The sequence below is a fragment of the Phalacrocorax carbo genome, chromosome 5 (genome assembly GCF_963921805.1).
Source record: "Phalacrocorax carbo chromosome 5, bPhaCar2.1, whole genome shotgun sequence".
NCBI lineage: Eukaryota > Metazoa > Chordata > Aves > Suliformes > Phalacrocoracidae > Phalacrocorax > Phalacrocorax carbo.
The window spans coordinates 54,615,093-54,633,333 of NC_087517.1; the positions used below are offsets into that span (position 1 = coordinate 54,615,093).

Below are 18,241 nucleotides of genomic sequence, written 5' to 3' on the forward strand. Positions count from 1 at the left end.
TAATTTGTAGTCTGAGTGGAGTCACATGTGAACGTTTGCTAGCTCAGTCTCGCTAAATTTGCAGCACCTGGTGAAAGAGAGAAAATGGCTCAGCTAGAGGTGTTGATAAGAGCAGCTCTAACTGTATATAAGATCTATGCTTGTTCTAGGATATGTATAAATCTACTGCAAGAAGCATCAGGACTTGGAAAATCTGTTTTGCCGTAAGTTTCACTTGCAACCTCCAAAAATAAATTGAAGAGCCTTTCATGAGGATTAAAAGAAGTTGTCTCTTCTGAGCCACCAGAGGCAGTAGAATTGAAACAGTTAAAGAGTTGCAGAGTTTGTCATGTGTTTTTGTTTGGGGCAATGTCCACTTTCACTCCACTGTGACTCTCAAGCTGGTCTTTGTTGTGATGGTACTTGAAGCAATAAGCCCACCTGGGACAAGGCTGAAGAATAAGGTCTGTGGTTTGATGCATGGTTACCTCTGATCCTGCCTGGCAAGTAAGTAAAGGGGAGGAAAAGAAAAAACAAACAAAGAAAGCAAAAAATATCCCTGGCATGCTGACTCAGCACCTTTCACAATGTAAGCTTTGAACTGTACACACAGGTTCTGCACCTTACCTATGCTCCGTGTTTCCAGCTAGAAAGCATCTTTGTGTCATTTTCAGCTTGTCAGCCTGCAGTAAGTCATTCCATGAGCGCTATGAATGCAAAAGCCAGCTCTGGAGGTGAGGAAGAAGCCTTGGGAATCAGGAGCAAGACCCTAGGGGAGAGCAGCTGCTTGGGAGAGGTCAAGAGGGAACGAGCAATCCTTGCTGCCTACCTGATTGCAACCCTAGAGCTGACCTTCCTCTTCATGCAGATGGGAGTCATGCCTGTGAGTATGGGTTGTCCTGCTTCACAGCACGCCTTGCCTGTAATGCCAGGCTGTATAGTTTTCCAGCAAAGTCAGAAGAGAGTTTCTAGCAGGAGAGAAGAAAGTGTATTGTTACCTAGCAGGCAAGTTGTGCCTGTGGACAGGGTACGCCCAGGCAGTAAAAACTGTTTTATTACTTGTACTGCAGTAGCACCTAGAACCCTTTCCTGGCCTGATGGCCCTGGGTGAAGCTTCTGTAGTTTGTGTCGTCTTCCTTGCAGTGGGAGAGTGACTCAGCAAGCAGGCAGCAGAAATGAGAGGTTTCAGGTCAGAGGTTCATTTTTCTGAGTGTGTAATAAACCAGCTGTGAGTGGGAATCATTGCTTCTCACTTACTGGACTCTTCTGTCTGGTTTCATAGAATCATTCGGATTAGAAAAGACCCTTAAGATTGAGTCCAACTGTAAATGTAACGCTGCCAAGTCCACCACCAAACCATATCCTTAAGTGCTACATCTACACATCTTTTAAATAACTCCAGGGATGGTCACTGAACCACTTCCCTGGTCAGCCTGTTCCAATGCTTGACAACCAGTTTGGTGAAGAAATTTTTCCTAATATCCAGTCTAAACTTCTGGCACAGCTTGAGGCCATTTCCTCTTGTCCTATCACTTGTTACCTGGGAGAAGAGTCCAACACCCACCTTGCTGCAACCTCCTTTCAGGTAGTTGTAGAGAGCAAGACGGTCTCCCCTCAGCCTCCTTTTCTCCACACTAAACAACCCCAGCTCCCTCAGCAGTTCCTCACAGGACTTGTTCTCTAGACCCTTCACCAGCTTTGTTGCTCTTTGGACACGCTCCAGCACCTCAATGTCTGTCTTGTAGTGAGGGGCCCAAAACTGAACACAGCATTTGAGGTGCGGCCTCACCAGTGCTGAATACAGGGGGCATGGTCTCTTCCTTACTCCTGCTGGCCACACTATCCTTGATACAAGCCGGGATGTTGTTGGCCTTCTTGACCACCTGGGCATACTGCCAGCTCATATTCAGCTGGCTGTCAACCAATGTCCCCAGGCCCTTTTCTGCCAGGCAGATTTCCTGCTCTTGTGAGCACCTGGATCTGTGATATGCTAGCCCACCCCTGTCTCTGGTGAGCCCATGCCTTCTGGGAGATCTCTGTGTTGATTTTGTGCCTCCAGAAGCAAACTGCTCCCTCCTCCTGGGACTAAACCAGCCGATGGTGCCCTGAGCCTGTAGGCTGAGAGAGAGTTTTTTTATGGGAGATCAGTGTAGTTGATCACCGATCAGTTATAGGGGGCTTGGGACATGGGTGCAGAGCACATACCAGGGAAACGGGCAAGACTGGGATACCTCCACACCTGCTGAGAACTGAACTTGGCTGACAGTTTTAAACTCTTAGCAGATAGCACAAAACAAAAACGTGAATCAGAAATAGCTGTCGCTTGAGCATACAACTTTTAAGTAAAAAACCTCAAAGGATTGTGCATTTGTGTTTTTTTGCAAGCTCAGGTTGGGTGTGTACCATCCAGATTATAAGTAAAAGCAATATTTTGCCTATATTGTTCTTGCATTGATTCTGGCTTGCTCAATTAAACAGCTCCAAGACCTTACCGCAGTCATCTCCTGGGTGGTGCTTGGGCTGCCCCAGCTGTGGGGTCTGAAGGAAGAACAGCGACCTAAAATCTACCTCACCCCCCTTAGCTGAGGCTGAATATGTTCAGCTGTGTTGGACTGCAAAGTTAAAGGGTGGTTCAGATTTGTTGCCTGGTGCAAAACTGATGGTTTTGATCACATCCTGCTGATCTTCATTAGCAGATGGTGTGGGATGGAAGGTTTTGGTCTTTATTAAGAAGCCTATGTCTGACCCATTGAAGATTTCATCTGTAGGTATGGGGAAGTGAAGGAAGTTCTTGTTTGGAGCTGTAGTCCTCTCCACACAGATGTTAAGCTCTTTATTCAGAAATATAGCATACTTCATTTCCCCTGACCTGTTGGGTGGGTTTGGTTTTTTTCTTTTATAGTACTTGGCAAAGAGCCTAGGTTTGGATTCAGTGGGGTTTGGCTACCTCCAGACAACCTTTGGTGTTCTCCAGCTTGTGGGAGGTCCCATTTTCGGAAGGTAAGTGAGAACAATTCTCATGACCCTTTTCATAGCTGAAAAAGGCCAGGCGTTTTTATACTTTAATAAAAAACTGTTTGGTTCGTGGTCCTGTTGAAATGTTTGAAGATTTCATAAATGGGCAAGGGGAAAATAAATACTATAATTAGAAATACCGCAACATAGAAGCAGCCTTTATATTAACTTAGCTTAGTTTTAATGACACACATTTAAGCGTAACAATATACCGGGAACAGGCTTAAACCATCAGAGTCCTCAGAGTCCAGGTCCTAATGGCTTAATCCTGCAAATGTTTCATAGCTGTGTGTAACCTTAGAAGTGTCTTGTGACTGGGAAATCTAAAAAAAGATGGTATTTATTGATGTTAAGTAGAGCTGTCAGTGAAAATAATTGAGGATCATGTTATTTCTACGGCTGAATCTCACTGTATCTACATCAGTGCTTAATACAAAGCTAGACTTGCATGACTTTAAAAAGTGATGCATCGATAAGCTCGTCTATCAAAAGAAGAGACAAGGGAAAAGGTTCAGGTTTTCTGCCTCTCTACCCCATGGGACATAGGCTCCTGTTCCTAATGAAATGTAAATGGACCAAAAAATTTCAAGTAGTGGGGGAATGCATTCACAAAAAGCAGAAAAAATGTGAAAGAGAAATATAATCCAGTGCTATGAAACTAAAATTAACCTCAGAAAATCTAGCTTTTCTTCTTAGTCCTGCTACTAATCCACAAAGTAATAAATGGATACAGAGTTGGTGTGTGCCTCTGTTTTCCTGCATGGGATTTACCATTCTGGTTGATGTAGATTGTGAGCTCTACAGGATCCTCTGGTACGTGGTGTGCAGATCCTTCAAGGATCTGATCTCTAAAAGCCCGTGGACACTACTATAATACACATTTTAAAATCAATAACTGTAACACTAAATTCTTCAGTGCAACTTGGAAGAAAAATGTGTTCCTAAGAATGGAAGTGCTGCAAAGGCCCCAGTTTGTATGCTTTTTCTATCTATATGAAAAACTAGAGTAATATTTCAGTTCTGGATCTGGTGCCATCTGAAATCTGGTTTTCCTCCGTGCATGGCATTCACTGATGTCCAGAAGAGATGCTGAAGAGAAGGAAAATGTCAAACCAGAATCTGTCTGGGTCTGCATTCCCACTGGTTTAGATGGAACTGAAGGTGTATGTTGCCAGACTGAAGCCAAAACTTGCAATGTAGTTTTGAGATAAAAAGGCTTTTCCTAGACATGAGGCTGCTTTGACCTCTGTCTGAAGGTAAAGTGAAAATGAGAACAAAGGGTATAAGAGAAAAAACGTGTGTTTTAGGTTAGTTTTCCTTTTGCTTCTTGTCTGATGCTGCTAAACAGCTATGAAGAGATGAAGCACTGAATTTACTCATAAGGAACAAAACCAAAAAAGCCCTAGACTGTCTGGTTAATCATGGTCTTTAGGTTACAATCAGCTAATATAAACTTCTCTGGCTTTCAGGTAGGCAAAGTTGTTCTGACCTGTACCTCTTCCTCCACACAAACCCCTTTATGCTTAGCTTTGTAGACCAGTGTTGGCAATTTTTTTTTGTTGTTTCTGTTAGTGTAAGCCTAACTAATTGCTATGCAAGGTAACATTTATCTACCAACTCTAATATGGAATTTCAATAAAAAGAAGGAAGGAGTACTTAGGGTGAAAAACTTCATCTAAGGCCTATTTTATGGTCATCTTAGTCCCAGTTGCTCAGAACCCTTTCCATGGTACTCTTGGACTTTGTCCAACTTAGCTTTTTTAAGTATCTTGGAGTTGAATAAAACCAGAACAAAAGCCTCATCTGGCTGTTCTGGATTTTTTCCTCAAATAGAAGCAAATTTGAGTCCCTGTTGTGAAGTCCTTATTGAACCTAAATAGAAAGTTATTTATTTTCTTTAAGTGGTGCTGAATGAGAAATGTTGCTTTGAACGTCCTCTGGAAAGCCATTGGAATAACTTCTATTATTCTGTTATAACTTTGACCTACTAACTAAAAATTAGCTAGCCTAATTCCCTGGTCTGAACCAACTCAAAGAGTTGCAGAGTATAATTGGAGGGTGCTGTCTGCTCTGAAGTGATAATACTGGCTGAGTTACTGAGCTGCCATAACTGCATCTGCCTGTGGCTGGTCTTCAGCAGCTATGAAATAGCATATATTCATTGACATGCCAGTGGAAGGGACTTAAGCAAGCACATGTTATCTTGTGCTTACAAGGGGTCTGGAGACAGGCCGAGTGATGGCAGCTGTCTGTACATTCCCGTGTTACACCAAACTGTCAGTACCCACATTCCCAGGTGGGCAACTGGTGCTTCAGCACTGGTCCTTGCACTCCTACTCCAGACAAGGCTTCCCGTTTTGGGGGGCTTCTTTTGGGGTATTTTGGGGGTTTGGGGTTTTTTTTGCAAGGCAAGGTTTTGTATTGCCAGTAGTCAGCAATGAAGTAGAGGTTACCCAGTGAGCTGAGCTCTGCTGAATATCTAGTCCTTTTCTGGGAACTAAGCACTTCTGAGAATCTGATCAGTACTTCCCATGGTGGATAACTGAGAGTGAGAGGGACGTCCAGCTCTGCCCATCTGGGTGCATCATGCTTGCAATGACCTGCACTGTCCCACTTCTGACAGCCTTGTACCATTTCTGTATCAGGTTTGCAGATCAATTTGGCACCCAAACTGCCTTAATTCTCTCCTGTGTGTCTGGAAGTGCCTTCTTCCTGCTCATGTCCATCTCCACCAGCATCCCCCTCCTCTTCCTTTCCAGGCTGCCAGCAGTGTTCATGCAGGGGCTACCAGGTAAGGTTGGATATGGCTGAGTGACTTTCCAAATTGTTTTTATTACACAATTCCTCTTGCTCATGTTGCTGGAAATCAACAGGCTCAACAGCATGAAGGAAGGCAGGAGGAACATTTGATGGTTATTGGGTGAAATGGTGAGAACATGATGCAGCAGGTGTATTGGTTATGGAAAGCAAGGCTGGTAACCTGTAGTCCCAGGTCCATTCTCCTGTGTGATCTTGAGCAAATTGCTTGGACTACACCATTCAGATGCAGGTGATGACTGTGTGCTGGCAGCAGTACTATCCCAAGTTCTCAGCTGCATTCTGGTAACCAGGATATTTTGTAGGAGAGCTTTTCTCTTCCTCCTGGTAAAATGAGCATATTAGTCAAAATGAAAGGTGGTTACAAAAATACCTTCCATTACTTACCAAGCTGTTCTGCTTTACAGAATCACAGAATGGCAGGGGTTGGAAGGGACCTCTGGAGATCATCTTATCCAACCCCCCTGCTTGAGCAGGGACACCCAGAGCAGGGGGCACAGGAACGCGTCCAGGCGGGTTTTGAATGTGTCCAGGGAAGGAGACTCCACAGCCTCCCTGGGCAGCCTGTGCCACTGCTCTGGCACCCTCACAGGAAAGAAGTTTTTTCGCATGTTTAGCTGGAACTTCCTGTGTTCCAACTTGTGCCCATTGCCCCTCGTCCTGAAAAGAGCCTGGTCCCATCATCCTGACACCCACCCTTCAGATATTATTGATAAGACGTCCCCTCAGTCTTCTCTTGTCCAGGCTGAACAAACCCAGATCTCTCAGCCTTTCCTCGTAAGGGAGATGCTCCAGCCCCCTGATCATCTTGGTAGCTCTCCGCTGGACTTGCTCAAGCAGTTCCCTGTCCTTCTTAAACTGCGGGGCCCAAAACTGGGCACAGTTGGCCTTTCCTAGACGTTTCCAGTAAAGACCATACAACCTTTAGCTACTAGAAGTCCATGTAACTTGTGCAAGACGGCTCAAGCTGATAGGGTGTTAAGGGTCATCTTCCCACCTGGGAAGTGGTTTACTTGAGTGGTTTGAGCCTTTTGTTTCCTGCAACTGAGGGACTGAACAAGTTCCACTCAGTGGTGTGCACGAGCATTTGCCCTGGGGTTGCAAGGACTGTTTTGTGGCAGGCACAGATTCTGAGGCCTAAAAATTTATACCCACTGCTCAGACCCTGTGACAAGTTTCTTTCAAGGGATTTGTTTCCCTGCAGGTGCTCAGAAGGTTATTACAGACCTGACTACTCCTTCCCAACGTGCTGATGCTTTGGGGAAGCTGGGTCTTTGCTTTGGAATAGGCATCATCATTGGCTCTGCCCTGGGAGGTGTCCTCTCCACCAAGTTTGGGTGAGTGGTCCACTTGTTCTGCGTTGGCCTTGTTGCAACCGTTGAGGGAGCTGCCTAGGGGTATTCTGCTTCCCCCCAGCTTTTGATGGTATCTTACTGCTGGTGGCAGTAAGGGGTTGTACCAGAACTCAAAATTTTGCTTTCCATTATGTTACAACAAATTACTCCCACGGTTTTTAAGAGGACCTTGTTGAAAAACTTATCTTCTCTCTACTTAAATTGATTTTAAAATAAGTTGAAGTGAGAAATTAAGTCTGTCTGTCTCTCAGTTGTCTTCTCTTTGGAGTGGAATGTGCTGAGAAGCAGCCCATATTGCATCACTCACTTCTAAGACACAGGGTTGGACAACTGAGAAATGGAAATCAGGAGCAGTGTGAAACTCATGGGGAAACTGGTATGCTTGGAGGGTGCTCAATATAGAGCAAGACCTTTGGAAAGGAGGAAGCAAGCTTGGGACAGCAGGGGTAGAAGTGTGAGGAGGTCTAGCCCTGTCACATGAAGCTGAAGCACAGGCCTGCCGCTTCCTGGTTTGCTTTGCATGGCCTGGCCCCTTTGTAGCATGCTGCCTCTTTCTCTTATGTGCTGCAGTAGGAAAGAAGTGCCTGATTTTACTGTATTTACCACTCTGTTTATTATTAGTAAAGAAAGCTCAAAAGCTGGTGAGCATCAGAGAACTTTGCAGGCAGGGAAGTGCACGTGGCTGTCATCTCCCTGGAAGATTTCAGCATTTCTATGGTAGGGGAAAAAAATCCTTTGTCAACTTCTGAGCGTTTATTTTGCTCTATTTCTTTTATTATGGACACTTGCTTCTGCAGATTCAGGTTAGCATGGAAATAACTTTTTTGAACCTTTGCGAGCGTTCTAGCTGCTCTGCATCGTAGGACAGAGGCTAAAAATCACGAGGGGAAGCTCTGGTTTTCAGGAATTGGGCTCGTCCTGGAAGGGATCAGTGTCGCTGGTAAGTGTCAGTGTCCACCAGGTGTCACCGCCGGCGCTGCTGCAGCCGCCTCTCACCCTCACAGCGCCCCCGGCCGCCCGAGCAGCCTGTGTCCCACCCCTCTCATTTGTACAGCAAGGCTAGCTCGTTAAAAATCAGTTTGCATGAACCTCAGGCAGCGAAGCCAAATGTCATTGATTTTTTTTTTTTTTTTTTCATGATCCTTTTCCTAGCGTCATAGGCACTGCGGGCTGTATATGGTGCTGTATCACCTGGGCGTTTTGCATAGGGCACGCTTGGTTATGGTGTCAGGCATCATGTGTTGGTCTCTGAACCCCGTGGTGTGTCCACATGCATTCAGGTGCTGCAGTGATGCTACTTTGCATCTCAAATCTTTGTAAAGCTTCATCGAGTAGAAGACTTTAACCTCGCTGCCTTAGGGAGTAGCCCCTGAAAACTCTGTTGCTGTACCTTGGCAGTGTTGGGACAAATTAATCGCTGCAGACAGTCTCAGGAGTTTTCTCCCTCTCGCTTGAAACCTCACATTGTTTTCCTTAATTCTTTTGTGGTCGGTGCCCGTTCTGTGTTGGCCAATTGACACAAGGCTGGCTGGGAGGATTAATTTTGTCATTGTTATACAGTTACTTAAAATGAAAATTGGGGATGTACCTAATATTAGTTCAGGATTTTAAAGTATTTATAGATGTTGATGGTCGAGTGGGGTTCTAGTATTATTTTTAATCAAATAAAGTGATTGTATCCCTCCTCTGTGTTAACTGTAAAGGTTACCTCAGTTCTCAGCTTAATCTTTGGTTATATGCCCATACTTTAATATCAACATTCAAGTAGCATTGTTACCTAGCAAAAATCTATGGGGTTTCACTTTCCAGCCTGTGCATCAGTCGTTGGTTAGTAGAAGAATCAGCAGTGGGAGAGAATCCCCTGTTTCAGTTAATTAGTTAGAGACACTTGAATGCAGCCTGGCTTTTGGAAGTCAGGGCTTGGTGCTGTCAGACAACAGGAGGCTTCCCCAGGTTGCTGGATATTTTGAAAGCTTCTGGCCCTTACGTTTTGTGCCTGCAACATAACGCTGAGAAAAGTGAATGTTGCCCGTAATTATGGGGAAGTAAAGGACCTGCACCTGAAAAACTACATAGCTTTTGACTTTCCCATGGCGGGGGGTTGTTTCCCTTGCATCCGGCGGAGGGCAGCTCAGGCTCGCAGATCACATGCTGGTGCATCCCATCGCAGCGGTTTTGGGGCTGCTCCTGCCATCTCACAGCGGGGCTGGGGCAAGCAGCCCGTCTGCCGGCAGCATCTGGTTTTCTCCACGAGGATCTGTGCCTCCCCCTGGAAGGATGGTAGGAATTCCCATTAACAAGGGGCAAATCCCAGCGTGCTGGCAGGATCTTTCTGACCATCCTGATGTGCAGAGAGTTGATTTGATTTTATAAAAAGCAGCTCTAGGCTAAAGGACTGCACAAGGAGGCCATTCTGGGCAGCTGGTAGCTACCTTTGCCACAGCCAAATCCCACCTTGCTCTGACATGGTGCTTAGCTCCTCTGCCAGATTTCTGTGCAAAGATTAGAGGAGTAATCTACTAATTTTTAGTATTCTGGCTGATATTGGTGGTGAGTGGGAATTCAGCCCTGTGAGCAGATGAAGACAGCTCTGTGCCATGAAACAGCCCCCAGAACATCCCCAGCACCTCTGCAGCAGTGACCTGGAGGAAAAGGAGTGGGTGTTGCATTATGGACATACCCAAGGCTCCTTGGCCCTATTGCCGTGTCCCACAGATTGCCTGTTAATCACCCCTCCCTGCTTCCCACTTTTCTACAGCTGTACTTGGAGCTGCGTAATCACTTCCAATTTTTTCATAGAAGAATGACCCAATCTCCTTCCTTTGAAAGTAAGAATTTCTGCCATGTCATGGAAGAGCAAAGCTGGAGACTTCTGTCCACTCTGCATTCTTCGTTCTCCCTCACCACAAAGCTGGCCAGCATTCCCCTTCTGTTGTTGACAGCATTATTCATATGTTAGCAGTGGTTTGTATACAAGAGAGGGGGTAGAAACCAGTCTCAGTTCCTCAGCTGATGTAATTTTGGTATTATTCTACTGTATTGTATTTACCACTGATGTACTTGACCTAAAGAGCAGGTCTGTTGTTGTTTTCATTGTTGGAATAATATTTGTCAACCCTTAATAAATAAGGGAGCCCCAGGGAAGTTGAATGGCTTGTTCTGATTTGCATAAGATTTTTTGGATGTCAGATCCTGATCTCTGCTCCTAAGCTGTAGCCACCAGCTCCAGCCCTTCCTCTCCCTCTCTCTGAAGTGCTACAATTTCCCCCCATGTTTTCCAAAACTTCAAATGAAGTAGTAGCAAAGGAATGGTGACTTTTAGTCAGGTCTGGACATATTTAATCTGTGAAATGTGGCTGTGCCTTTTGCAAATCAAGGAGCTGCTTACTAGCTGGCTTCACCCTACTGAATTTAATTGCTGGAGACCTTGCTCTTAATACACAGCCCTGTCCACTCACCTCTGTACAAACAGTGCATACAGCTTTGAAGAAGGTGCTTTCTATGGGCAGGGTGATGATCAGGCAAATTTATACCACCTGAGGATCACATATAAGCTGATTCATTAACACAAGCATTTGCAATCTTAACCATTTGGAAAGTGTTTTCATGTTCGTGTGCTTTTTTTTTTTAATTGGTGTTTTCTGGTCAGTTGGATCAGGATTGTAGATATAAAATACCTAGCTTGAAAATAACTTCTATAGTTCAGCTGAGGTCACCAGGTTCTTGGAGAGTCTGCAAACTGCATCACAGCTCATCCACACAAAGTGACTAAGAAAAGGAGCTTTATTTGCTCTCTGCATGTGTTCCCCCCTCCCTGTACGCTTACTGGAAAGCTGTTAGGGGACCACAGGCTGTGGGTAAGTGTGTACCCCTGGAGAGAAGTGATATGGTATTTGTAGTAGGCTTTTGCAGCAGCACTGTGGGTGAAGGGTGAAAGAAGAAGGCTGGATTAGTCTTCAAAAGTGGAGAGATGAGCCTAGGTAGCTAATTACAGAGATTTCATCCTTTCTTCTGGGACTATGATTAATTACATTTGGCTTCTTTCTTCTTTCTAACAAGGACATACAGAAGCTTTGCTGCATGACCCAAGATTTGTTTGCTTTCTATGGACAAGGAGAGGTTTCTTCATTTTAGTGACTCAGCTGTAGGCTTAAATCTCTTGGAGCAATTATTCTTTTGAACTTGGGATTTTCCTGGCCAAACCCCTTTGGTCTCTTATTTAATATTATTACAGCAGGCTTTAGGGATAGGTTTTTTTCCTGGCTGTGCTATTATCCTTCTATCTCCAGGGGAAAAGAAGGAGCTTGTTTGCCCGGAGTAGAGAATTGCATCTCTTTTCAATAAGCCATTTGAACAATGTCCTCTGGCAGGGAATTTCTCATCACTTCACGGCAGAGTGGAAAGACTGTGGGTGTTGAAAGGGCTGAAGGTTGGGAGCTGGGAAGGCGGGTGGGAACGTGGCAAAGGGTGAAAGGATTGCACTCTGTTTCGGGACAAAGCGGGGCATTCTGCTGCTGGGAGCTACTCCTGCTCCCTTCCAGTAGAAACAGTGGCATTTCTCTGCCTGGGATGATGTTGATCAGCCAAGCAACATGGATCAGTGACACTTGTACAGGCGTTGCTTTGTCCTCTGTATTAAGGGACTCTGGGGAGAGGGAGGTGGTGTCTGCTTGCCAGTAAGTCATCCGCAAGCTGCAGTGTGATCTGTCGCTGTCGGTCAAGCTCTGTGGTGCTTTGGGAGGGATGAGGAAGGAATAGTGAATGGACTGTTTGTCAAGGAGCTGATGGTTTGGGGAAGGTGCAGAGGACCTCAGTTGTGACCTTCTGCGAAAAATAAACCAAAACAAAACAAGATCCAGAGATTCTTTTTATCATTTTCTCTGCATGACAACAATCATAGTTTTGGAAGCCACGGTCCCAAAGATTGTCTGTAAGGTCTGTGTTATCTGGGTCTGGGTAGAGGACCATGCATATCATCCCTCCACAGCTTCTTGGTTCAAAGTTCAGGTCTAGGGCACTTTTCTCCCCTCCTCTATTCCCAGCACCAGGGCTTTCTAGTTCTTATGACTTGTTTAACCTTTTCTTGAACTTAAGAAATGTCTCAGTGCACTTTGGGTGGAGTTCACCTAATCTGAGACATCTACAGTGGAGACAGCTACACCTAAATTTGCTGCTCAGACTCTGTGTGGTTAATGGAGAGGTGCAGGTACTTCTACAGCGCAATTTTTCACCTCATGAAGCAGGCCTGAAATAGCTCAGTGAACAGACTGCTTCGCAAGCTTTCTGTTTGCTTAACAGCTGAGTCCCAAAACTCCAGCTCTGGTAATCAACACATTGTGCCTGTGGTCACTGTCGTGGAGTTTGATGCTGGATTGTGAGTGTACCAGAAGTCACCAGGATGCAAACCCTGAGCACTTTCCCCTGTCTGTGCTGCCTTTGTGCAACAGACAAGTCTGCACTAAGCTCATCCCCAGCCCTTCCTTCCTGCAAACCTCTACTGCACCTACCACTTCTGGCCACCAATTTCAGATTTGGGTCTGCTGGCTTTCTCCTATTTACCCACTGGTAAACTGGAGGTAAATACACTGACACTGCAAAGGTGCCCTCGTTCCTGCTGTGCAGACCTTCAGAAAACCTGGCGCTTCCATCCTCTCCCTACAACCCCTGGTCTGAACGTCAGTGGAGGAAAGCATGATGATGGGGCCAAGAGTTCTTCTTTGGTCCTTCACCCATAGGTGGGGCCCTTTCCCAAGAGAGGAAGAGTGGGGTTCAGAGCAGGAGCTAGCAGCTCATGGGAGCTTTGTGGCTGCCCTCAAGGGTATGGGCTACGGCTGAGGAGGGCTGGGCTTGGTTTGAGTTAACAGGGTGCTGGTTGATAGCCCCTTCCTGAGCATTGTCAGGAGCTCCCAATTTTCCTTCAAACCCCTCATCCTCACTTAGCTTTCTGCAAGGATTTGGTGGGAGGGCTGTGAGTGTGTCTGTGCCAGCACACAAGGGATGTCCACCTGTCCCTTCTCCCCACAGCACCCTCCTTCCTCCCAGCCATCTCTGCCCTCTTGGTTATCTGCTTCATCTTCCTGAGGAAACCATGATGAAAAGGCAAAAAAATACCCCAAAACCCATAAAGGGAGACCTTCCTTGTGTGGCTCGTTTGTGCTGCTTAGACAGAGAGTTGGGTTTTGGGGGCTGCTGGGAATTGACTTGCACCTGAGCCACGGGAAGTGGGGCTCCTGGCATGGTTTGCCTGGTGTCCCTCTGGGTTGACAGTGGTTACCTCAGCAGAATGACAGGAAATAAAAAGGGGGGGGAAATCTATGGGGGAGCTAAGGAAATGTCCTTGCTGCCTTCTCCAGCTTACATCATGCTTGTGCACGGGGGGAGGCTGCCCTGCCTTGCTGCCCCATGCCTGGAGTCAGAAAGTGAGGGGGCGTCGGGTGAGCGAAACCCTGTTTTGTGTGCACGGTGGCTAGATTGCAATCAAAAGTGCGTGTGTTTGTGAAGTTACCTCTGCTAAATAATTATGGCTGTTTGAACACCACTCCCCTCAGCCGATGCTTTGAAAGCTCTGGGTTTCTGTGCGGCACAGTGCCCTGCCTGGTTGATTGTTAGCTGTGTTTCTGCAAGGTTGCATTGAGGTGGTGGCTGATTTTTCTTGTCAAGCCTGGCTTAAATGTGCCAAGTAATAAGTGTAAAAAATGAAAAAAAAAAAAACCTCAAACAACCAAAAAAAAAACCCCACCCAAAACAAAAACAACAGAAAACCCAAAGTGGAATTTTATGGAAAGGCACATGCTATTTTGGGTCTGGCTCTGCTAGCAGAGGCAGCATCGAATGGCTGAACATGACCATCGCCGTGGAGGTTGCACAATAAGGCAGCCTCTGCTCATGACTCACTGGACCTTCATCTGCTTTTCCCACTCCTGGAATATTTCTCAACTGGGCAGCAAATCTAGCCATATCACTCAGGATCAAAATCTAGAGAAATACTGTTTTCTTTGTTAACAGAAAATAGAAAGCACAGAATAAGCTGTGGTTAAGTCCCTGAATTGGGATTTGGGACTTGGCTCTGCCACAGTTTTCCTGTGATGTGAGTAAGTCATCTTGTCTCTCTGCACTGATGTTCTTCATGCATAATACGGGGCAATGAGATGGTTTTTCCTTCCTTCTCCCAATACATTTACAATATTGCTATTTAGATTATACAGCCTTTGGGATGCAGACTCTCTCTATCACGAGGTGTGCTGATGCAAATACCTACTACCTTGGGGAAATGTATCCAGTTTTTACTGGATGTATCCTCTTCTTCATTCCTTGGTGTCCCGGGTAGGCAGAGTCTTTGTGAGCCCAGCTACTATCCTGTGTTTTGGGCTTTTTTTTCTTTTTTTTTTTACATCGTTTATCAACAGCAATAGTCAGCCTTTTGGTGTTTCAGAAAAGCAGCAGAAGGCTGGGGGCTGAAAAGCAGGGCTGCAGAGCTGAGCCCAGTAAGAGCTAGCAGAGGGACCTGGAGGGCAACATGGGGCGGCACAACCTTCCTTTGTTCATGCCTGCACATGTTCGTATGGACAACTCTACATTTCCTAATCCTTTAGATCCAAAGGGTCATGCTTACATTTCATTTTGATCTGCTTTGGCGAACAAATCCAGCCTTGTGGTGAGCTCAGGGCAGGAAGGATGTGGTGCTTGTGTGGGAAGGACTATCAGACAAGGGAGGGAGCGAAGGTCGGGATGAACGGAAATGTGCAGATTTGGCATGTGAAGGATGGACTTGGAGGAGTTAGGATTTGGGGACCTGAGGAGTGAAGCTCTGCAGGAGAAAGACTTAGTGCTAAAGATGTAATCTAAAATCTGAAAGATGTATTGCGTCATCTGGGGCGGTAAGATTGGGGCAACAAGGGGCTTGCACTGGAAGGAAGTAGTTATTTCCAAAATGGACCTTCATTTGCTATTGGGGAAGAAAGGAGTCAGCATATCCACTGCTGCTGCCCTCCCCTGTTTTCTTCCTGCCTGAAATATGGCTGCTGTAAAGGATGGGTGGAAAATCAGCCCTTTTGGAGGAGTTTGGGGTTGGGTATTAAACCCTTCCTGGTGCTTCTCTTGGCCATTGCTGCCAGATGGATGGGACAAGCAGGAGGCTGCCAGGTGGATGGGGAAATGCAACACACTGTTGTCACAGGGTGCTGGTCCATTGTGGCCCTGGGTGAAGGCCAGGCTGCTCGGATGGGGTGCTCAGAGGGTAATAAAAAGTGTGTGACCTTTGCATGAACTGTATCAGCTTCCGTGGCCCCACCCGGGTTTTTATTTCCTTGCAGGCTCTTTATGAAGCCCTGCTCCTAGCCAGCCACTCCACCAGCCAGTGAGAGCCAAAGGTATGTGAAGCATCCAGGCAGTGAATGCAGCCAGAGGGCAAAGGAGTTTCTGAATGGCCATCTCCAGTTAACTCTAGCTTGCTGGGGCTTGTCTTTTTAACCTGACAAATCATGGGTATCACAGCCAAGGGAACATCAGAAATGTTCTCTGTAGCATTCAGAATGCAAGCTCCAGACTGCTCGGGCTGAGCCCTGTGCTTTGCCAAGTGGTGCGGCAAATGCCCTTAAGCACCACTGGCAAGCAGAGGTGCTGATCCAAAGGGAAGTTAATGCTAACGGTGTGATCTGAAAGGCTGGACGCCAGGGTGAGGGTCTACCAGTGCACAGTGGCACAGTGCTGTGTGTTAGGCCAGCAGCGGGTCTGTGCCATAGCACATGCAGAAGCGCTCCCAGTTTGCCCAGCTGATGTTTGCAGGAGGCAGGGCAACATGCCCTGTAGGGTTGTATCCCATTTTGGGGGATATGGAGTAGCAGCTTTAAAGGAGTAGCACATCTCATTGTAATTAACTTTCTTGGGAGGTGGCTTGGACGGCCTGGGAGAGAGACGTACCCTATACACTCGTTAGAATCATTTGCTTTGCTTTACAAACACCTAAAGGGGCTCTGCTCTGCTCTCCAACTGTCCTCTAAAGCAGAAGCACAGCGATCAGGCTTTCCAGAAATGACTGTGATTTTCTTTCAGTCTCACGCTTGGGATATCTAACAGATTTTCAGAGGATAGGAATTTAGCACTTTTGGAAATCTGGTCTATTTAAGGTAGTTCAGGATCTCTAAACTTTGAATGTGTTTGAGTGTCTGAGGTTTTCTTGTTTACTTGTTATTACAGCAACTGTTGCCTCGATTTTAATTTATTTTTCTTGGTGGAGATGGGATTATACTTCTAATCCTTTGTGGTCTGTATGCAGTATTAACTTTCTCAGTCTCACTAAATGTTCCTTTATTCCATGATATTCTAGGCTGAAACTTTTGGACTAATTACTTTACAAAACTTCACTATGAATCCTTTTGAAATCTGCACCATCTTTAGTTTTATGGGATTTGGTTCATTTCTCTTTCACCCCAGGATATGTGATCTGAGACTTACTGAAGTTATTGGAAGTGTTTCCTTTGAGTTTGGTTTTAAATCAAGCTCTGGGTAAAGAAATTTGTAAAGGAAGGAAGGAAACCTAAAAGATTCCTGCAGGATATTTCTTTTAAAAACCCAAATAATTAGAAATCACCTTGGAAAAGCCATCTGGGGAGCATCTGAGCAATGCTTACAGGAGGCCAGAGTCTTAAATGCTGTTCTCAGACTTTAAAAAAAGGGTGGGAAGACAGACAGTGATGGTTATTAAAGCTGAGGGTGCTCGTGTGTCAGATGTTTAAGCTTACTTCCTACAGAAGCTTAGAAAGGCTCGTTCCTGGTATAAACTGTATAACAGATTATCTCTGTTGTGTGTGATGGCTTTCCTCCCCTCCCCTTTCTAACTGTTCAGACACGGCTGGATATGAGACAGACGATGGATCAATTCTTCTGGCTGATGTTTTCTAGTGAGTCCTAGGTGTTTCCTGGTCTTCCAGGAATTACTTTTCATGGTAGAAAGAGACGTACTTCTAGATGGACCTATTGATGTTTAGAAAAGAAATTTTGAAACAATTTGTTGAAGAACTTCTTTAGGATAACTGGAGGAGCCTGTGGTTGGTGACACCAGGCTCGTGCCTTGCACTACATCCATGTGTGTTCTCATTGCATACAATTACACAGTCTGGGATGTCTAATTGCCTGACTGTAATCTGTCCACCCTACCAAAAGTTGCGTCATTTTGATTTTGCCTGGGTGCTGTGTGGCAAGCACTTCTCAGATGGAGTCCCTTGGCCCTTAAAGGATTAATAAAGTGTTTCCTGTGCTATTGTATAAAGCCTGATTATTATTTTTTTTAGTTGTTTTATTTCTTTGGGATGGAGTTTTAGCAGTGGCAGGGAAGAATTTGCAATAGCTAGAAAAGTACATCCGTGGCGCAAAGCTGCTCTGAATAGCAGTGGAGCTAAATTGTTTGAAAGGTTTCCAAAACACAAATGCTGCCTTGACTGTTACAGCATCCAGTGTGAGCAAATCCCGTTTGCCCTTGTCCAGCTGTGCTAATTCATCACATTCTGTGCTGGTGAGAAGGTGGGTACCCACCAGGAAAGAGAATGCAATCAAGAGCCACATGCGTTAGTCACCTACCTCAGCCTAACAGGACCCAAGGTCAGATGATGAAAAAATGACTGCCAAATACCTACCAAGAACAATCCAGCTAGAAGATAAGGCCTCGCTTATCTGCAGCTCTCCCCTGAGAGGGGTATGTGGCAGCAAGCTTGGCGCCAGGCAGCGGCAGCATCTTGTGAGGGGGAAAGCACAGGAATGCAAATGGCATGCAGTAATGGGGCAATGAAGCCATCTGATGGCACACCCGGCCACTTTTTTACTGTGGATGAGGATTTGTTTCTGGACTTTGGAAATGAGCCATCCACAAGTAAATGTTTAGTCAGCCTTGCAAGCTGTCTGAAATGTATGACGTGCCTGTGACAGGGTAGTTTTATGGGGATGGGGCTGACCTTTCTTTGCCAAATGTGATTCTGCTCTAAAGAAATTCTACTTGCAGAAGAGACTCTAAGGTGAGGGTAAAGTTTAGCGTTCTGTCCCAGAGAGCTGAGCTGTAAGGGAGGAAAGGGAGTCTGCCACTT

General features: G+C 45.7%; 1 protein-coding gene across 3 annotated transcripts in view; it reads left to right on the top strand.

Annotated features, from left to right (window-relative positions):
• Positions 1-329: 329 nt before the first annotated feature.
• The window catches only part of SLC22A18 (solute carrier family 22 member 18), a 63,919-nt gene continuing 46,007 nt past the window's right edge, over positions 330-18,241 (top strand). The window contains exons 1-5 of one of the 3 annotated variants that reach the window (XM_064452522.1): positions 330-486; positions 593-862; positions 2,882-2,979; positions 5,640-5,785; positions 7,016-7,148. In XM_064452522.1, the coding sequence (XP_064308592.1) occupies positions 460-486; positions 593-862; positions 2,882-2,979; positions 5,640-5,785; positions 7,016-7,148 (674 nt within the window). In that variant the 5' untranslated portion in view covers positions 330-459. The remainder of the gene's footprint in view (positions 487-592; positions 863-2,881; positions 2,980-5,639; positions 5,786-7,015; positions 7,149-18,241) is intronic. The other 2 variants (XM_009509190.2, XM_064452524.1) reach the window with 2 other exon arrangements.